This window comes from Takifugu rubripes, chromosome 11, assembly GCF_901000725.2.
Source record: "Takifugu rubripes chromosome 11, fTakRub1.2, whole genome shotgun sequence".
In the NCBI taxonomy this organism is placed as follows: domain Eukaryota; kingdom Metazoa; phylum Chordata; class Actinopteri; order Tetraodontiformes; family Tetraodontidae; genus Takifugu; species Takifugu rubripes.
Genome location: NC_042295.1, coordinates 8,885,088 through 8,907,301, shown reverse-complemented (window position 1 = coordinate 8,907,301; position 22,214 = coordinate 8,885,088). Strand labels below are relative to the sequence as shown.

General features: G+C 43.8%; 1 protein-coding gene across 3 annotated transcripts in view; it reads left to right on the top strand.

The window, feature by feature from the left end:
- arhgap35a (Rho GTPase activating protein 35a) overlaps positions 1-20,867 on the top strand; it is a 43,413-nt gene extending 22,546 nt beyond the window's left edge. For all 3 annotated transcript variants that reach the window (XM_011608393.2, XM_029844429.1, XM_029844430.1), the window contains 6 exons: positions 3,694-7,540; positions 10,533-10,674; positions 13,616-13,693; positions 15,407-15,538; positions 16,666-16,771; positions 17,225-20,867. In XM_011608393.2, the coding sequence (XP_011606695.2) occupies positions 3,803-7,540; positions 10,533-10,674; positions 13,616-13,693; positions 15,407-15,538; positions 16,666-16,771; positions 17,225-17,711 (4,683 nt within the window). In that variant the 5' untranslated portion in view covers positions 3,694-3,802 and the 3' untranslated portion in view covers positions 17,712-20,867. The remainder of the gene's footprint in view (positions 1-3,693; positions 7,541-10,532; positions 10,675-13,615; positions 13,694-15,406; positions 15,539-16,665; positions 16,772-17,224) is intronic.
- Positions 20,868-22,214: the final 1,347 nt, after the last annotated feature.

Genomic DNA, 22,214 nt, shown 5'->3' with positions numbered 1-22,214 from the left:
TTATGTTGCAGTGTAATATGTTCATAAGACCACTCAGTAGATTCAGGATGTGCAGACATTTGCAGGTAAACGTAAGTGCTTTCTGGTCGGAATAACGTGTTGCTGTTGGATTTTCTGCTGCGGTTTGCTCTGTGCGTCCGTGTGACCAGATGTGAAATGCATTAGCGGGAATGTGATTGCGAGTGTTTGTGCTTTTGGTTGGCGTGTGCACACATTTCCCCACTCTTCCATCTACCTTTCCCCCTCTTTTGTAAATGATAGATGGATGCATCGCATGTATGGAGAGAGATAAATGACACTGAGAGTGTTGCACCATGGAACAATTTGTACTGAACTGTGTTAAATGTAGCATGTCGAGGCAGATTATCCTACATTTACATTTGGGAGTAATTATTTAACTTTCGAGGCTGTGCAACGACAATAGTGTGCTGTAAATTTGAGCCGTCTGCCTTTTGGTCGTCGTATGTATTAGCCTGTCTGAGCACTGTTAACAGCCTAAGTAGTGCCCCACCCTCCTCCAGCCCCATTCTCTGTCCACAACCCTACTTTCTTTCTAATGGACGACAAGTCTCCAGAGAAGGGAGGGGAAGTGTTTGACGGAGAGAGCGATGGAGACAGAAGAGTTCAAATCTGAGGGAGAATATCTGTACGATGTGGATAATGTCGGCGCTGAGAACACCAGACAGAAAATAAAGGCGGAGCTGGATAGAAGCACAAGTCTTAATCGTGCAGACAAAGAAAATCAAAGAAGGTGTTGGTCAAAGAGAGGATTGGATTGGTCCGTCATTCTCACTTTTCGGCGAATAAAAGAGAGGACGACGGTTTCCCTGCTGCATCTTTGTCATCATAATCGCTGCCATCGCACTGCCTCATGACTATTTCATGACCTTTGTTTCGGTCTGCTCCCAGCCTTCCCGAGTGTGTAATACTGTACAACCGGAGGGCTTGCTGGGAAACCATACAAGCGCACCGTCTCCTTTCTCTTTCTTTTCCTGTTGGACATATAAGCCACATTGAATTCAGGAAAAATCCAACAGTTTAACTCGGTCTTGCAGAACGATTAGAAATCGAAATGGAGATTAGATGAATGGAATTCATCTAATCTTCATCTTCATCTGAATGGAATTCATCTAATCTCATCCTTTTTTGCACTGAAACTTGCCTGACTAACAATTACTTCACCCTCGGTGATGCTGCTTAGCCAAACTTGCAACGAAAAGAATGTATCCACCCCGAGGAGGTCTACACGATCTCTCCTCATACTCGACTTTGATGCATGTGCATCATTACACTCAACAATTGTAGATGTGTACTGCTTTTAACATTAATGATCATTTTTTTTGCCCTGTGAATGTTTTCAGTGCTGGCAAATAGTCCAATTACAATAGATTGGGAGGATAATGTTTCAGAGATGGCTGTGTTCATGTTCAGACCATGACTTAACTCATCCAATCCATGCCACACCCTAGCCCCTCTGCACTGGAGGATTCCAGTGTGCAGCTCACATGACCCGGTCCGCTGACCTCTTTCCCCTTCCCCCAGCTCATTCTTGTCTGTTCTCATCCTCTCCACCCGTGCAAACTTATCACCTCAAGGTAATAGGTTATCTTCTACTTCTTTCTCCCTTTCTTTTCCTCCTATTTAGGATCCATTAAAAAAAAAAATCCAATAATTTATTTTATTGTGTGAACAAAAGACTCAAGTAACTAGCTGAGAAACTATACTACATTCGGGGGAATGTGGGGTCAGTAAAGCAGATGTTGGCAAGTGCATCTGTATGCATCGAGTCTGGATAGCCTCCAGGTCTATAGAATCCTTAGGAGTGGTTGCCTTTTTTAATCCAGACACCCCTACAAAACAAGCACTCACAAACACCTCCCATTTCACACATGGAACCACAAGTATGATGTCATGTAGTGTAAGAAACCACAAGCTTTCATGCGCACTCACAACTAAATATGATTTTGCTTGAACATGAGGTTTTTACCTTTCATAAAAATAGCAGGCACAAACATTTAAAATTGAAGTATTTGTTAGCAGCTGTACTCTGGTAACTGTTTAACTTGTTCTCGCTGTAATTGGCCGGTCACAAAAAAGGACAATTAAAATAACCATGTGGAAATAAAATACAGTATAAAATGGGCATTACTATGCTCAATACTTGCCAGCGGGTCATATTGAGAAGTAGCAGGTGATGTGTTATCCAGCTGAAGGTACCCGAATTGCACTGTGAATGTGATCCCATTAGAAATGCACATAACTTACTGTCTCTTTAGTATATACCAATAGTTTTTCTTCAATTTCCAGTTTCATTTCAACACACAAAGTCGTGCCTGCATGCGTTTGCTGTGAATAGGAGTAACTTTCCCAAAAAACAAATAGATGTTTTGTTTGTTACATCCATCCTCGGATCTTTTATTCCACTCCAAAATCAAATCAGGAGACCTTGTTTAGTTTGCTAAGGTTAATATACCAGGTGAATTGCTTTGCTTCAAAGGTTTGTCTTAACTGTAGGACTTCACTTGGAATAATAGCCACTGCTTTTTTAGTAAAACTCTGAAATAGAAGTCAGACTAGCAGCTGCAGGTGTGAGGCTTCTTTACATCTTCGCTGTTTTCTTTAGAAGTGTGTTTCCTTCTCTTCCTCCTTCCTTTTTATGGCTTCCCCTCTGGTGCGGAACTGCCGGTCTTTAAAATTCAACTTTGTGTTTATTCACAGGCTATGCTCTCTGACAAACCCGAGTCAAGAGCAGTGTGCGCCTTATCAAACAGCCACTCATTTAATTGAGGATTTAATGACTGTTTTACTGCATTATTATCTCAGTTGTAGCATTGAGGGGGTTGAAGACACTCCAAGTGTGTGTTCTGCCTGTCTGAGAAGACATATTTTTTTCCTTGTTTGCTCATTTTAAAATCTGATGTTCCTATGATCAAGTCATATTAGTCGTTATGGTTAGTTGAGGTATTTTAGATATACCACCTAGACACTACTCTGCACATTTCTTGCATTCACTGAATTAGATATGTTGACAAATAACTCATAATGGATCAGTTATCTTTGATCTACTTGCACCAAGCTGGGCAAGGAACATGTTTTATTTAATCAGCACTGGTGAGCCAACAGTCACTGCAGCCCTTTATAATGCGAATGGCTTTCCCTAGTTGGCCAATTAGTAACTTAACTCTGGGAAAACTTTCTTTTTTATCTCGGTATGTTTGTCTTTAGTTCAAAGTGCAGCGGGCATAGCTCCATGTCTGTTTTTGCAGTAACAAAATCACGCACGTCGTGCTTCCAACGCTGCCGGCAGTGAGCTAACCCACCACAATCGGAAACATGCATTATACCGTACCACAGTGGCCATTGGGATAGATGCTAAAGGCAGACACCACTCTTAGCGCTCCCCATTAGTATAAAACATTAATGTATTCAATTCTTTGGAGGGAAAAAAGATACAGTTAACTGAACCATAGCTGGGTTAAATACTGTACACATTTCAGCAGCTTTTCCATTGACCTCAATCGTTTCAGGAAACACTAAGCAGAGAAATAGGATCACAGATTAGATTAAACATCATTAACAGTTTAGATTTAGATTAGAAGCATAATGATATTCTTAAATCATAAGCCTGTTAGCGGGAAGCTGTTATACCTCTGCATTACTAATGCCCTCTATCCCTTACCCTCTCTTCCGCAGTGCAAGACCCCAGCACAGTGAGCTCCTCTTGTGCAGAAGCCCTTCTTCCTTGGGAATATTCTCTCCATAGAGCAAGCAGCCAACAAGGCAGAATGATGCTCCGCCAGCGATGATGATGGCCAAAAAGCAAGATGTCCGGGCGCCCACCTACAACCTGGTCGTGGTTGGGCTGTCCGGCACAGAAAAGGAAAAAGGCCAGTGTGGTGTGGGCAAGTCCTGCCTGTGTAACCGATTTGTCCGACCGAGCGCGGACGACTTCTACCTTGACCACACCTCTGTTCTTAGTACCAGTGACTTTGGAGGCCGTGTGGTGAACAATGACCACTTTCTTTTCTGGGGCGAGGCTGGGCGGACCACAGAGGAGGGGCAGGAATGCCGTATAAATGTGGTGGAACAGACTGAATTTATTGATGATCAGACATTCCAACCACATCGAAGCACGGCATTGCAGCCTTACATCAAGAGGGCAGCTTCCACCAAGTTGGCTTCGGCCGAGAAGCTCATGTACTTTTGCACGGATCAACTGGGACTCGAACAGGACTTTGAGCAGAAACAGATGCCTGAGGGGAAGTTAATGGTTGATGGCTTCTTACTGTGTATAGATGTAAGCAGGGGCATGAACCGTAGCTTTGAGGATCAAATGAAGTTTGTTACCAACCTGTACAACCAGTTAGCTAAAACGAAGAAACCCGTGGTGGTGGTTCTCAGCAAATGCGATGAAGGAGTTGAGCGCTATATAAAAGACTCGCACACCTTTGCCCTAACAAAGAAGAATCTACAGGTGGTAGAGACATCGGCACGCTCCAATGTCAATGTTGAACTAGCTTTTCTTACATTGGTTCAGCTAATAGACAAGAGTAGGGGAAAGCCCAAAATCATCCCGTACTTTGAGGCGCTGAAACAGCAGAGTCAGCAGATTGCCACAGCCAAAGATCGTTACGAATGGCTAGTTAACAGAATTGTGAAGAACCACAATGAGACATGGCCCGCTGTCAGTCACAGAATGAAGTCTGCCCCTGAATACAAGGGCTATGTCTTCCTCGAGGGGACGCCTAAAGCCAAGAAGCTCTTCCAGCAGCATGTGCATAGACTAAAACAAGAGCATATAGAAAAACGTAGGAAGACCTATCTAAGTAAACTGCCACAGGTTCTGTCTGTACTTTTACCTGAATTAGATGAGATTGACCACCTCAGCTGGTCTGGAGTTCAGAAAGTCTTGGAGACAAAAAGAGATTTCTGTCAGTGGTTTGTAGTGCTCGATGACACCCCTTGGGAGATCACACCGCACATCGATAACATGGAAGACGATCGAATCCCCCAGGACCTCTTGGAGACACCCCCAGCTGAGATGATCTACGAGACACACCTAGAACAGTTGAGGAATGACCGCAAACGGGCTGAGATGAGGTGGGAACTCAAGGAAAAGCTAAGTGTCTCACCTTTCATCACCCCTGGGAAGCCTTGGGAAGAGGCCCGAAGCTTCATCATGAATGAAGAGTTCTACCAGTGGCTGGAAGAGGCAGAGTATTTGGATATCTACAACAAACACCAGAAAGAAATCATTGACCGAGCCAAAGAAGACTTTCAGGAGCTGCTTCTTGAATACTCTGAACTCTTCTATGAACTAGAAGTAGATGCAAAACCAAGCAAAGAGAAAATGGGAGCCATTCAGGAGTTGTTGGGTGAGGAGCAAAGGTTTAAAGCCCTTCAGAAGCTGCAGGCAGAGAGGGATGCTCTAGTACTCAAACATATCCACTTTGTTTACCACCCTACAAAGGACACCTGTCCCAACAGCCCCCACTGTGTTGACAGCAAGATTGAACAGATACTGGCTTCTAGATTCCCTACACGCTATTCATCGTCAGAAAGCTCGCGAACAGAAGGTGGGAGGGCTGAGCGGATAAATATTGTCATTTTAGGAAAAGATGGGCTTGCGAGAGAGATGGCAAACGAGATAAGAGCCTTGTGTTCTAGTGATGACCGATACGTGTTGGACGGCAAAATATATGAGTTAGCTCTACGCCCAATAGAGGGAAATGTGCGTCTGCCAGTCAATTCTTTCCAGACACCAACCTTTGCACCTCATGGTTGCTTATGTCTGTACAACTCAAAAGAATCCCTCTGCTACGTTGTTGAGAGTTTAGAGAAGCTCAGGGAATCAACAATCAGCAGGAGGGAAAGGGAAAGCAGCTTAGCCCAACTCCCATTGTCTCTACTATTGGTCACTAAGAGGGGTGTGGGGTCCATAGGTGATATTGGGGGAGAGACGGCTCAGACTCTTATCCAACAAGGGCTGCAGGTGGCTGCAAAGCTGCAGTGTGTTTACTTAGACCCTGCATCTCCAGGTATGGGTTATGGGCGCAATGTGAATGAAAAGCAGATCAATGCCATGCTAAAGGGCCTCTTGGAGTCGAAGAGAAGCATAGGGACCAGCTCTCCTCCCTTGCACTCTACTTCCTCCGCCTTCAGAGACTCTCAATCCCAGCAAATTCTAGAGGCAGACCTAAGGATTGTCATGTGCCTAATGTGTGGAGACACATATGATTTAGACCAGCTTCTTGCTCCTTTTCTGCTACCCCAATATTGCCGCCCTGCGTCCAGCCTCAGCAGTGGCACATCTGTTTTCTTAGATCTAACAATAGGAGGCCAGAAGCAAAATATTGACCTTTCAGTGCTGTCATTCCATTCTTCCTTCGCCCTCCGCAAGACCAAACTGGTCCATGGCTTCATTCTGGTGTATTCTGCTCGTCGAAAAGCCTCTATGGAGACATTATGTGCTTTTCTTTGTGAGGTCCAAGACATTATCCCAATCCAGTTGGTAGCAGTGGGGGAAAGTCAGATGGAACTGTCAGACTCGGATTCAGCTAAGGAGCAGCTTAGTCAGGGAGAAGATCTGGCACATGAAATAGAGGCCAGATTTAACACAGTCATATGTGGACATGGTGGGGTCGTAGGTGGGCTTCACAAAATGGACCTTTTCCAGCCTTTTCTCAAAGAGGTGGTAGAGAAGCGCACAATTGTTGAAGCGACGCACATGTATGACAATGTTGCAGAGGCGTGTAATAATGAGAGCATCAGCTCTCGCTGTGGCTCTCCAAGTCCAGTCAACATTTGTTTGGACTCAGAGGATGATATAGACCCATCACCACCTTACCATAGTTACAGAGAGGACAGCAGTCTGAGTAGTCCCCTGGTAACCTTTAAGCCACAAGACCTGGATTCAAGTGACACCTTGTCTGTCATTTCTGAGCTTAGTACCTTTGAAAGCAAGTTGAACAATAAGGTTCCACCACAAGTGAAGCCCAAGCCTGTTCTGAAGGTACACCTTAACACCTATATGGACCAGCAGGGTGGCACCAACCGCCGCTCTTTGCCGCAAGCTGTCACTTGGGCACCAGGTAGTGATGGTGGCTATGACCCCTCAGACTACGCAGAGCCCATGGATGCTGTGAGCAAACCTCGACTTACTGAAGAGGAAAATATCTACTCTGTCCCTCATGACAGCACACAGGGCAAGATAATCACCATTCGTAATGCAAGCAAAGGTCACGCCAATGGGAGCGCGGGAGGAAATGGTTCAGACAGTGAGGCTGACAGCAGCTCACTGGAACGGAGGAGAAAGTTGTCTGCCATTGGGGTGAAGCCTAAACTTTACAGAGACCGATCCAAACGGCTCGGGAAGTTCAGCAGCTTTAGGACGAGCTTCTCCATCGGCAGCGATGATGAAATGGGAGGCCCACCAAAAGCCAGCCAGGATGAGGGAGGAGCCCAAAAGGACAGTTCAATCGAGGAAAATGAGGACCCCAAAAGGAGAAATATCCTTAAGAGCCTGCGGAGAAATACAAAGGTGAGTTTTTTTTTGTTTTGTTTTTTTAATATGAGTGATGTCACAGGTATAGCTGAATGCTTTAATAAATAGAAAAACCAGCAAAACCAAATACTAGCAATCCTTTGATGGTGATTATTTTCCTCCATTCCTGTTATGCAGATCTCAATTTTGCATTGTAACTTCAAATTTAAACACAAATTAGCACTAATTTTGGAAGGGCTGGTTTATTAGATCCTCTGCTCTGTGTACAAAGATGCCAGGAACATTAATGTGTACGCATGACACTGTAAACTCTATTTTAATGTGTACTATGTTTAAAAAAGCTCTTTGAATGACGTGAGGTGCAGCAGTCACGCTGTAGCATTACCCTCACGTCCAGAATGACACAAGTGTGGTTAAACACAAGGTAGTAATTCAAGTTTTTAAAACACATTCTACATTTCCTTCCTCAGCTCCCCCCTCCCCCCCAATCTGTTCATTTCTGTTATGTCTCAGATGTTATGACGATATTTTTGACCTTCCACACTTAGATTTATTTATCTGTAAAGTCTGTTGTCTCATCATGTCAATATGCTCCTTGCCATTTGTCCTTTACAAAGTTTGCAATGAGGCACCAGCTGTTGGGATGATTTGCAAATTTAAGGGGGGGGTAGCAAGTATGCCTGCTTCAGTAACTCCTACAAGAGGTTTTGAATCACACAGATTTGTAATGAACCAAGCAGTCAAACTGCTTATTGAGTGTTTGTCTTTATGTGCTCACTTAATGATGTAGCATCGGGATATGCTTCTGTTACAGGCTCGTCAGGGTTAATACAACCTCAGAATTCCACTTAAGTTTAGGACGAAGGTGTGGATATCTGCAGCGTAAACACCTTTTTCCCTTGTTGGAGCCTCAGGGGCCAATATACAAATTTGAGTCATGTAATAAGTAAAAATAATTGAGACCAGGCTCTTATCTCTTTTTTTTACTACACACCTTACCCCAGGCAGCGATCAACTGCGTCTCTGCCCAGCCAACCATCCCTCAGCCCGAAACATTTCCCTTCTCCTCGCCAAAGCTTTTTTCTACCCTCAAGAAGAATGTGCTTCTAATTCCACTCAGCCGCAGAAAGAAAATGAGCCAAAGAGAAATAAGACGACAATAGACTAATTTTTTGTGTGTGTGTGTGTGTTTGGCTTTGCGTTATGCCATTTTCAGCATGTAAATGCTCCCCATGGTGTATGTTGTTGTTAAAGATGTTTTGTTCCTCTTTATTAGCAGAGGTCACTTATCTTCTCAGGGCTGGCCCCATATCCCCACTCACGTAACAATTAAAGGGCTGGCCAGGAGGCAAAACTGCGGGATGAGAAACAAGTGAAAAGTGCTCCATGTTGTTGTCTGCAATGCTACGATAGGGCGCAGACGCGACAGCAGTCCCTGTGCTTGGACATAAATTATGATGTGCAGCTGGAATCTGCAAAGCCCAGTCTGACATTGAGTCATGACGCACCATGTCTCTGCTACAACAGTGACTGTTTATTATTTCTCCCTTTGTTCAGTTTGGCTTGTCGTGGCTCTTGTGTACACATGCTAATGCCTGAATACACACTTTCTGTTTATGTGCAAAATAACCCCAGGTTTAGTTCCTCATTGCGGAACATTACAGGGGAGAGCGTAGGAGGCAGTGATAAGTTAAGGAATTCCAGTTAGGACTCGGCTTATGTTACAGATAAGCGGGCAAAAGTTACTGACCTGGTAGGGAAATGATTTAAAGTAGCCTGTTCGCCTGAGACAGTTTCCCCAGTATGCCAGTCAACATTGTGGAGTTATCTTTGACATTTTATTTTCCTGACAGTTGAGTTGACAGACGGAGTTTATTTTGAAAACACCCTCGACAGAAGAGCTTGAATGATGGCTAATCTATGTCAACAGCTATGTCTGTATTTAAAAAGCCTTTTAATAGATTAGACTCGAGAATAGGTCATAAGATATTTAGACATTGAATGAAAATTGTCTTTAGATATGGGTCATGAACAGTTTAAAATACAGTTTAAGAAAAATTGTGCAGTTTCCTCCTTTCTTGCATGACCGTAGTCTTTTCATCTGTAAAGGCTAAATGGCAGCCTGCAGATATATTGATCATATTCAACAAAAAAAACCCCACTTAAGACCTTTTGAGTCAAATTAAACTCACTGTAGAGGAACACTTGATTCAATTCACTAACTGTTCAAATGTCAGGTGGTGCAGAAAAGGTCCAGGTGATTCTTTGCTGATCTTCTCTTAATTAGTGTTTCAGTGTGCCCCTGTGAGTAAGTGTGTATTTGTGGTATTGAAAATGTTTGAAGTGCAGCGAGCCCGATATCTGGAGCAGAGGCCTCGCCGGGCTCCTCTCTAATGAGCATCCTCTGCTGCTTCCTTGCGTCTGTCTGTCAGGGCTGTGGTGTATGTGCCCAGCCAACCATACATCCCTGCTTCACCACCCCGCCTGCCAGGGAAGAGCCTCGGGGGGTCTCGACGCCTTACTCGAGATCCAGGCCTCGGGGGCCATTCACAGCAGCCCCGATGAACGCTATTAAAGTGCCGTACAATTACTCTCGCTACCTCTGCCATGCAAGGAGCAGTGCCGGAGTGCGTTATAGATCTGTTTAAAAGAGAAGAACGAGAGGGAGTGTAATTAAACTACGTGTAATAGAGTTTGATTTGTTTGAGAGCTGGAGTCTCGTAGAGAAAGAAGAACTGCAGATTACAAAGAAAGACATGACAAGACTGGAGTGACAAAAGAGCTGATGTGTATCTGGCTTTGCACGGAATAGAGTTGCCGGTAAATAAAGGCAGGAATGAATGACTATCAGTTCGAGGTTTGAAGGAATGTCCGGGTGGGTGTTTTTTGAGTTTTCTACTGTATCTGTCTATGCAGAAACATGATCTGTATGTTTGGTATTATCCTACTATGTTAAGTGTTTTCGAGAATTATGCCTTGAGAGTTCCAACATGAGCAGGGTTTTCAACAATCAATATTTGTTTCCTAGAAACCACGCTCCAAACCCAGGCATTCCATCTCCAAGCCAATTGAAAGCAACTACTTTGGCATGCCGCTGTCATCGGTGGTTTCTTCTGAGAGGCCCATCCCAGTCTTTATTGAGAAGTGCATCCGTTTCATTGAAACAACAGGTAAGAAGCTACGTGACCGCCGCTTTGTGCTGCAAAGTGTGGAGCAGCACAGACGGACTTCAGTCATTCAAGGGTTAACTTAGTTTTAAAGTGACTTCAGTGGATCTATTCAGCCTCTACCTACCTGCTTTAATCTCTCCTTTTTCCTTGCATTTCTCCATTATCTTAATCCTCTTCCTCGGCGGAATCATTGCATACTCTGGTCTTTTGCCACCAAGGCTGTTCTCTGGTCCTGAAATCACAGCTTTTGTGTCTTCTGTCCAGTTTTGCTTTCTATTGTGCCTCTCGCGCTGTGTGTGATAAACGGTAGTGTCTGGTTGAGCTCCAGCAACACCTTCCAAAACAAAATGACATTATTTTATGCCACACAGTGTGTTTATTGCACAGGTTTGGCACATCATGTGAGCCACACACCATTCTTTCCCTCCACCTTTTTTTCTACTTTGTCACCAGCAGACTGGCTGTTTAATATGTAGTGAAATAGAATGTCACAGAAAGTGTTATTTCTACCTTGAATATTTATTGAATAGTTGAATAGGAATTCTCTCTTAGGAAGGTTTATAAAGTCATTTAATATTCAATAAACACATTCCTGACATACTTTGTTGAGCAGGTCCTCGGTAGTGCGTGAGCTTATCGCTTTCTTCCCAACATGCCCGATCATTCCACTGTAATCTCTCTGACTCTGAGGATGACGGCAAACACAAGACACCGAGTGTTTTCCTCCCTGTTGGAGGATAGGGGAGAGCTGTGGACAACAAACACCATGCTAGATACAGCGCCTCTCCGCTCAGACATCGCCTGCCGTATTTATTGTTGCTTCTACACGAATGAGAAAAACAGTATAGCGCACATAGATGCTGAGTGTTTCCCACCTGAGATCTTCGGTTTGTCCTCTTCTGTGCCAGTGTTGGGATGCATTTAGCCTCTCTACCTTCACTTGTCAGGTTTCATTCCTGTCTTTCTTCTTGGTCACCTATATTTCTACCTCTCCCGTTCCTGTCGTTGCCCTCTCACTCTTCCCCCTCATGCTACGCATTCTTCCTTTTCTCTCCCTGTGTTTACATTTGCTCTTCCTGTTGAGGGAGGGGGGTTTGGTCACAACGGCTAATATTCACTCCATTACTTTCTTTGTCCAATCAATATCAAATTAATGTAGCTCTTTTTTGTTTTGGGTGCAAATGCTCTTATAAGGAACAGTTTATTATATGAACACGTGTGGCGGAGGCCAGCATAAAGTCAGCATGGATGGAAGCGGAAATGGTTCACAATGTGTCATTGAGGTTTGATTTTAGTTGCTGTAAGTCAGGCCTCCCTCAATCTCTATCGCTGGCGAGAATCTCTTTCTGTAAAAGCACTTACAGGAAATTGCGGAACAATGCCAGCGTTATGTTGATCACTGTCTGAGCTGATAATGACTGACATTGTGAGGCTGACCTGAAGATCTGACCTACATCCTTCTCTTTTCCATTTTTCATAACAAATCAGATTTAGCATGAGCTATACTGTGAGAATTCATTCTGAAAACCCTATTTTATGTAGTACAACTCCACATTACAGTCACCGCATGCTTCTGTGTTTTGGACTGTAATTATGTTGCTGGACATGGTTATTTCCATTTTTTTGTTGTAAAAAACTTTCAGCCCACATAATCAGTCAATCCACAATGATGTGTGATATCTCCTCTCAGTGTGGCGGTTGCACTTATGGAAGAGGAGGCAACTGTGAATGATTTTTAGTATTCAATATATGTCCCATATAGATACTTAAAATACACATAACTTAATTTTTTATTCTAACCTATTTTTATTAGCTTAGGCTTGGTAATTTTTAAAGCAATTCCATTTCTTAAATGCTGTCTATGTCTTAGGTGTTATTGGGCTCTTACTCCATTCTTTATATGTTGCTTCCATCTTTTGTGGTTTTTTTTTTCCAATCAGACCTCCTGTTCTATATAACCTTCCTTATCTTAGTCACTCTCTTCTTTTCACTTTCACCAGTGTGTCGTTGCTTTCCTTTCCTCTATTTTCCCTCATACTTGGATGATTGTCCTATTTTGCCCCTATCTCACACACCCTCTCTCACCATCTCTCCCCACCACTCCCGCACCGGTGCCTTCTCCCTATCGCTGCACCATCCCTGTGTTGCTAGCATCTGGCGAGAAAAGCTTTTGTGGATAATTGATTGGTAGGAGGCGATCAATGCGGGCTATGCCTAGACTGAGAGCGCTCTCATTTCCTCCCTCACTCTCTCTAATCTCGCCTTATTTTTCTGCCACTCCCTATCTCCCTCACTCCCCCTGGATTGATCTCCGTCTTCCCATCTCACCACCAAAGTGTGGATGGGCTGAGAGGGTGGGGGTCAGAACCTTATCTGTTTGTGTTTAGATTAAATTAAATCACATAAAGTTCAGATGAATTGTGTGAGCAAATATGGCAACCAAACAAAAAGTTCCCCATTTGGATTATTCATTATTACCAGAAGTTTTGCTTTCACATTTGCAAAGCATATATTTCTTTTTTTAATTATTATAGTTAAAAATAATAATGTTTAATCTGTCCAGGGGTTAAATTTGAAATCCTTAAATACATATCCTGAAGTTATGTGGGGGGAAAAAAGTAATTTGCTGTTCTGATTCATTTCAAAGTGTGTGGTGCTTGGACTGTCACAATGCACCAGTGGGCTGTAAGTGGGCCTGTAGGAGTGCTTTATGAGTTTAATAAATAGTGCTAATAGTGTGTTGAGATGCAGTGGGACACTGGGAGAAGCCATTAGATGGTTTTCAGCCTTTTGGTGCTTTTGAGTGCATCTGGACCACAAGATGTTACACAGTGGGGATACATTGAGGTTATTCACTAGCTAATGTAAATACTGCTAACAAATAAAACCCATAGAAATAACGCTGAGCTAATGATGTTCCTTTTGCCTCCCTCACCAACAGGGTTGAACACAGAGGGAATCTACAGGGTCAGCGGAAACAAGGCAGAGATGGAGAGCATGCAGCGGCAGTTTGAACAAGGTTGCCTCTCTTTTTGAGCTTCAGCTCTTTTCCCCACCAGTATCTTTAACTTTAGTCCCTGGAACTTATCTGCCAAGAATCAGAATCGTCTTGGGAACAAAGAGTCTCCAATCACCATCCAGAAACTGCAGCTGCTGAGTGTGTTTGGGAAATCAGCAACAATCAAGCTCTGCAGCCTTCACCCAATATTTCTTAATTCTAAGAAAGTGCTGGCAAGGCACACCTGTTTTTAGGGGAAAACACCTCACCTTCACATTTCTGTGACCGATTCCTCTGTTATTCCTACATGAGTTCAGTACCTTCAGCCGGCCCTATTTGTGTGCATGTTGGGCTCTATTTATAATAAATCTGGGTCCACTTAATTAACCTGGGGGCATTAATTCTAATGCAGGACTTACCCTTGGCTTCTTTTTTAGACTGCAGAGCTACCTCCTCAATCTTCTACCTGCTCCTGCACACTTGTGCACGTACCGCAGGAGCGTGTTCGATGTATGTCGCCACGCGTGTGTCTTTGGTGTAGGCAGTTAATTACCTCGAGATTGGTTTGGTTAATGAAGCATGTCGCTGCCAAGATGGATAGTGGAGCAAGATGGACTGTGAGTGTGTGTGTGTGTGTGTGTGTGCGCGTGGGCATCAACGCCTGGTTGAGGTTAAAATCCAACACAGGTAATCAGAGTTGAAACCCACATTGAATCATTCAGAGCCCGAGGCCGATGGGACAAGACAATTACACTCCAAACTACAGCACGGATGTCTCACAGCCATACTGAGGATGACATTTAATCAGCTCACCACAGATTCCACTCGCTCCTTCTAGGAAAGGACAGCATCAAGAGGATCATCTCAGTTGAAGAGTTAAAATGAAAGATCCGGATCCTTTCAACTCATTTTTCCCCAAGTTTTTCAATTAAAAAGTCACGAGTCTGGCACGATGGCCTCTTTCTTTTTTAATATCAAGCTTCTCTCGGATATAAAAGCTACATTTCAGCAGTTTTGGTGCCTGAACTGTTTATTTAAATGAACTTTCAGTGTGTCTGTTCTGCTTTTACCAAATTAGCCAGTGATTTGGTTTAATTTTGCAATAACAAAATTGTAAATGCACTGTCTTTAAAAACAACCCGGTTCTGAAGGTGATTATCCCATTACACGGCCAATTTTAAGTAATAATAATAAACGTAAATCTGCTGTTTTTTTCAGTTCACATAAGTTTCTGATCAGGACTTTTTTGGCCTTTAATTTTCAGTAACTCAATTAAGATCAGTGCCCAGAGGAACACCCAACCGAAGAACTTTAAGTGTCTGCATCTGGATCAGGAATTTTCTGCTTGGCCAGCAGCCTCTTGGAGCCTGATGATTTAAGAAAATCTGCTGAACTGTGGATCCTGACCTAAATTTCAGCAGCTTGTCCTTGATGACAGGTTTGCTGTTTGGTGATTTCTGGCCTATTTTTTTTAGTTTTGGACCCAACAGCAGGTGAAAGTTATAAAACAGTTGTCCCTGGAGCCCGTTGCTGCTTTGAAGACAGTGTCACTGTTGCGCTACGTGAACTTTCTCCTCGTTTTTGTCGGTTTATTTATCCAGAAAAATCGACATGGTGCAAAAATACAAGAGAACATGTCTTCAGTAATGAATCCCTCAGGTAGAATGTGCCCTTGCATCGTTCTTGATTTCAGTCTTTAAGAGCCTTCTCTTTGCCTCAACATGTTTTCAACAGATCACAATTTGGACCTGGTGGAGAAGGACTTTACCATGAACACAGTGGCCGGAGCCATGAAGGCCTTCTTCTCCGAGCTACCCGAGCCTTTGGTGCCATACAACATGCAGGGAGAGCTGGTGGAGGCTTTCAGTAAGTCCCCGCTGTTGTCTGAGGGTGTCCGGGGGTAGAGGGGAGGGGATGTGCTGGATTTTGCCTGAAATCCCATTTCCTTTTATTGTAACTTTTCTTTAACCATGCAAAACTCAAGCAGTCCAAATCCATGGGGAAAATTGGATTTGCCGTCCTTGGCCATGAGCCAGGGAGAAGAGGAAATGTGGACAGAGGAGAGAATATGTAAAGCCTCAGGAAGAGGATGTGGGGATGATTGCACATGATGGAGGGATGCAGCAGCACTAAGCATAGCGAGGCTGGGGTAAAGTCCTGAGAAAACAGCCATATTTTAGATCTAGGAGAGTGCTCCCATGCTTCCTACAGCCCCTCTCTTTCTCTTTGTCTTCTGTAATCTGCCAGAATAGAGATTTAAGACATGGCTTAGTTTAGTATCGCGCCAGAGAGATTTGCTCGCAGGGCTGCGGGGCTGCTGTCACTCATCTAACGCCGCATGTGTGCGAGGCTGCGTTTTTACGGCCCAGCGAGAGCCTTCAGCCATGACAGAGACCTGATAGCGCTCCAGCAGTCGGCACAACAATAGAGGAAAAAGTGTGAAGAGCGATTCAATTCAGCTGACATTTCTGTAACTGGGAGGTGGCGAAAAAGGGGAAAGGAGGGTGAGGAAATATTCAGAGGACGGCGGCGTCCCGTCGGAGAAGCTTTCGTTAGCGTTAGCTGCGCTTTAATCCATGGCTAGTCTTTGCCCCAAGCCTGGTTTTGATCCACGCTGACCCAACTTAGGTGAAACGATACTTCGATTGACTGTAAATCATGTTTAGTGGTCGAGAACATCTGCTGCTCTCAGGGCTGCTCGCTCACATTCACAGGCAGGACCGAGTCAGGCAGTGACGTCAGCATTTGTGACTCACTCGCTGCTGCCGTTGGGGGTTCGCACAACCAGTGTGTGTGCGTCTGTGTACGTGTGCGCGCGTTGTGGGTCGGGATGATGGGTTTATGTGAATGTGTGCGGTCTCCGTCTGCTAGAGTCTTCCGTCACTGAAACCATATCCTTGTTTTGTTGAATCCTGTACTCTCTCTGCTCCCAGGCCCATTTCAGATGCCTTACTCTTTCCTCTATTCTCCTTTCTTCCCTCACCTCCATTCAGAGATCAACGATAGGGAACAGCGCTTCCAGACGATGAAGGACATCCTACGGCGCTTCCCTAAGGACAACTACGAGGTCTTCAAATATGTCATCAGCCACTTGAACAAGTGAGTGATTGAGACGGCCTGCGACATCTATGCTGACGACACCACAGGGTCGTCCAGAGATCTGCCAGTGACGTCACCAAAAAGAGTGACAGAACAGTGTTCCTCAGGCTGAGTCATGGTTGGGTTGCTTTTATTGAAACTCTTTTTTTCCCCTGTGTGTAATGAAAAACATTTAATATATTCACATGACGGTGACATATGCAAAGAATGATGAGTCAGTCTACAAATCATTATTTGTAACTCCTTAAGGAAAGGCAATAAGGAGATAAGGTTGCCTTTTTAATGCAATATAACTCCCTCCCTTTTAATCTTGTATTCACAACTTGACCTTGGTTACAGGTGTGCACCAACATTTTATCGGGAGACTTTGAGAAAACCAGACATACCTTGAAGATTTCTAAAAATACTGTACATTTCAGTAGGAAAAAAATGCACTTATGTTTTGTTCTTCAGGGTGAGTCAGAACAACAAGTTAAACCTGATGACCAGCGAGAATCTGTCAATCTGCTTCTGGCCAACGCTGATGAGACCAGACTTCACCACCATGGACGCCCTGACCGCCACCCGCACATACCAGACAATCATCGAGAGCTTCATCCACCAGTGCACGTACTTCTTCTACAATCAGCCTCTGGCCGACGGCCTCCCTGGCTCGCCCACCTCCACCTTCTCCAGTGGAGGAACCTCCGCCTACTCATGCATGACCGGGGGCTACTCGTCCTCACCAGCTCCGTCCCCAGCTCCCTACGTCCTCCCCGCCACCCCTCCCGTCATCCCACATTACGGGCCTCCCATTCACCATCACCACCATCAGCACCATCATCATCATCACCAGTCCCCACCCCGCTCGCCACCTCCCCTTCCTCAGTCACCAATCCCGGTCCTGCTTCCACCTTCCCTGCACCCTCATCACCCCCCTGCAGAACAGCATACACTGTGAACACGACATCAAGGGAAACAGGGAATAAAGAAGACTACCAATTAATGAGAGATTTAAGAAGAAGTCTGGAGAAAATGAAAGATGAAATAAGTACAGTACGTCGACAAGTCTTTGGGATGCAGTTTCTACAGGGAGAAACTGACATCTTTGGGAGAGAAGGGGACATTTTAGTCCGCTTTGCTTTTGGAAAAATGGACCCACGGATGGAAAACATCGAAGAGCCTGTGAATTATTCAGATATTTCTCCCTCATGGCCACTTTAACTTTTAGTCTCACTTCAGCTAGACACATCCTCCTTGCCTTATGGAGAATCTCCACACAGTGAAGACAGCAAGGGACTCGGTCTGGGGACAGCGAGGGACTCAGTCTAGGGGACACAAGCTCTGTTTTGTGAGGTTGCTTAAAACACACACACACACGACGTGAAAAAGATTCACAGTGTTGGGAGTGTCACTGGCTGCTGGGCAGTGTGGTGGCCGATCCACCAACCCTGTCCCGGAGATCTTCTCCGAGACAGGAGTTCAATGTGTCCTGATCACGTTTGATTAGCTCACCTGCGCGCTAAAACTACTTACCTGAGAGGATGTTCTGTTCTTCCCAATGAAGACATTCCTATCTGTCAACTCATCACAGAGATGCAGACTAATTTTGGTTTAGTCCAGGGAGTATGCCAACCATGGGAAAGAAACTCAACTGACTGGATTAGCTAGGCTGCAAAATGGAGCTAATAATTGCCTAACTCTCACACCCTTGGCATTCTGGGCAGGGTTCACCCAGTCTCACCCATTTTTTATTTTTTTTTTAAGCGATACATCATCTTTAAATTTATATTTTTATTGCTCCCAAATCTTGTTTCTACATTTACGGTGTCCTCATGGTTATTTTTAAACTCCAGTTTTCATCCTACAAAGTCTAAAAGCTCAGACCAAGCCAGACCTATCATTAGAAGAGTGTTTGCACGACTGTATGCGCATGTATCCATAGCCTTTTTGCTGTTACCTAAGGTTTCCTGGGATAGACGGTGTGTGCAGCTCCTCCAGGGTTGGGCCCTCACCTGTCATGTAACTTGTTTCCTGCTTTGGTGGTTTTACAAGCGGGTTGGCTTTGCGTTTTTCCTCAGTAAGGACCTTTTTCAAAAAGCACTTTCCTGAGCACTTTGAGGCACATTTAAAATCGGTGCTGCCACGACATGACAGCTACAGTTCACTTTATTTGTATCTCTCGCTCTTTCTCTCTCCACTGGGAGCACACCACTGACATCTGGAGGAAGAAATGTGTATTGCGGCCATAGCTTCCTGCTTTACTGCATGGGCGTAGCACCATTTTCCTTGTTTTGTTCTGCTATGTCACAAACACTCAGAGGTGATCCGTCAAGTTTATTTTATTTTTAAAATATCGTGCCAGTTCAAATTAACTGAGACCAATAGCTGCTTTTAATCTGGTACAAATTGAGATTACATTGTTTCAGAGCAACCAGGAAATGGTTACGTCGCAGTAGATCAGACATGCAGTAATTCTGTCTTAGTTTATATTTTTGTTAGAGCTCTCAAATCTTCCGATATTAGTACAGCCTAACTTTTGGATACTACATTTTTTGATTTGGGCAACTTTAGGCCATCACGTGTAGCCTCTCAAGGCCGAGAATTGGTAAGATCTGACAGTCGGGATGCTTTTCTATCATCTGAAATAAGTAGTTGCCACTGCTCGAGACCATGGCACTCGCTGTATTTTTCAGAAGAGTGTAAACACTATACCAGTCTCCCCCTGCTGCCGGTGCCATAACACCAGTCCCCCTCATTCCCTGTCCAAGAGGGATGATTGGATCTGAGAGAGACGGCAGCCTGAACAGACAGTTCATTCATCGGTCTGCATGACTGGAGAGAAGCATCACAGAATTCCTCAGCTCACCCTGCTGTTACCTTAGAACCCAGCGAGACCGGGCCTGAGGAGAACCACTGAGCATCGACATAAGCAGCTTTTGACGCGTGTCTGTGCACACATGAATGCATGAGTTTTATCAATCATGAGTGAACTTATGCGTGTTAAGCTTAAGCAGATGCTCACTGAGGTTCACTTCTGTTTGACTGCGCACATCTGTCCAGACTGGCCACAAGATAGAAAAATGGTCATTTTTACTAATCACTGAACCCTTAAAAGAGCTTTTGTCAGCCTAGGCTACCTATTTACCATGACTGGGTGGATACAGGAATTAATTGTGTGTTCGGGTGGATGGACGGTTTGGAGCTAACGTGCTAGCGGGCTGTGATTGGCAGGCAGCCAGACAACAACGTGATCCAAACAGACGTGAAGGAGAGGAATGTGGTTCTCCTGGCAGTTATGTTCCCGCTGTGCAACCCTGTTAGTTCATCCGGATTACACACACTGACCTTCCAGAAAGTGTGAGACAGATGGGGAGAGGCTGGGGAAGATGGACAGAAGTGGGTGAATGGGATCTTTATTTGGGAGACGGAGGGAGGAAGGACCACTGGTACTTGTGTGTGGACGCCAGCCAGCGGCGTTCTCTGTGTATATCAATGTGTTAATACTAAGCTGACTGTGAGGCAGCCAAAGACTGGAAAACAGTTGAGAGAGAAATAAAAAAGCAAAGTGACGGAACAGAAGAACATTGACTTCAAAATGTGACTGGTTTATTAAAAATAAGTGGCTGCATTGCTTTTTTCTTTTCTTTTTCTCCAAAATGGTGACAAATGTTTAAGTTAAAGTGAAATACAAGCAAAACTATATTAAAAATGGTTGTTTATTGGTATGTTGGGGGTCTAACACTTTGCCCTTTAGTCAGTGGTGATAGAAAAATGTTTCTTTTTAATGTTTTATTTTAATTAAAAAAAAAAAAAATGCAAAGCTTTTTTTAAAAACCAGTTTCTTTGTGAACGATTGAGAGACTCGCCCAGTATAGTGCATGATTTCTTCCTGAGCAAGGAAGGGGGCTCCACCACTCTCACTATTTAAGAGATAAAAAAAAAAATAACAATGGGGAGAAAACATTAAAATAAAATGAAGTACTGTATACTAGAAAAAAGAAAAAAAAGTCATTAGTGTAACTATGTATGTATGGAAATTTGTCTCAACGGGAACGGTGCGTACAGCAAGGCCTTATGTGATCTGTATCATAGTTAATAAATCAAATCTTGTAAATGGTCTTGTTCTTGTCTTTTTTTTAACTTTTATCCTGTGTTCAAGCCGCAGGGTGAAAGTAGGAATGTTGTACAGTAAAGGGTTATAAGTGAAAACACAATAACAAAGGTAAAACAATGGAGACGTTTGTGTTTTTCCATAATCGCTTAAACTCACAAGGTTCCTTAAGAGAGGCATTACATCATGGTTGGATGTTCCAGATGTTTTCTATAGACTGCTGAGCACTTTATTGTGCTATGGTACATTCATCAGAAAGAATGAGATCTTGACAAACCTTGTGATTTATGAGTAATTTAATTTGAGGGTGGAGGAGGGGAATGAGCAGTAACTTTTCCCTTAAACATGGTGATTTAGCCCAGACTGTTGCTGTACTCTGTGCACGCTTTTGAACAGGCATTTAGGCCAATTAGGGACAAGATGAGGTCACATGAAGCTCAGGGGAACCTTCCTGGTTCTGGTGAGTGTGTCCCTGGAATGTTTTCAGCCCCTGCCATTTCAGGGTTGGTGTAACAACTGCAGTCCCTGTGAGGGCGACGTGAAGGCCTCACTGCCATTTCATGGTGCCCTCCTCTGACCTTTTCATGGAGTCAAACCAAAGGAAATCCATGTCCATGACCTTTGTGGTGCTTCTCTCCATTCTGGCACAGTAAGAAAAAAAAAAAGTGGGATTGGGAATGAAAAGGGCACAGCGGTGTGCACACAGGACACGTGACCCTTGAACTCTAACCTTTACAGTATGTCATGAGGGAGAGATGCTGTGGGATTTGATTGGAAGACGCGTTCAGGCATGGTCAATACTGTCAAAGAAGCTTGGTTTACATAAATATGCTGATGATGGGAATATGTTGCCAAGTAAACAAAACAGAGCCATCTATGCCTCCATTTATAGTTGATTTTAAACATTTGTGGTCCTGTCTTGTGCGTTTACTTACTACCGTGTTAAAATTAAGTTTGCCATTACTTTTTCTGTTCACGATGAGAGTGGAAAGTCGAAAATTTAAATAATTACTCTTTTTCAAAAATATAGCAAATGAAAAACGGTTTTGGGTTTTTTAATCTGTTTTCATACCTCAGAGAACATTAAAAGAAGACTGCAGATTGCTTCATGAATTCAAAATTAAATAGTTTATTTCTGACAATGCCTTTTAAATAAAACTGTCTAGGAGGTATACATGTCTCATGGACATGACATAATTTCAGTATGTGGACGGATCCATATATTAAAAATATCCCTTCCATTATACAGAATATTTATTAGGTGAACAGAAAAGTTTTAGAATTACACGTTTTAGCTCAATTAAAAAATCATGAAGACTCAAATATATTAAAAGTCAAGCCATGATAATC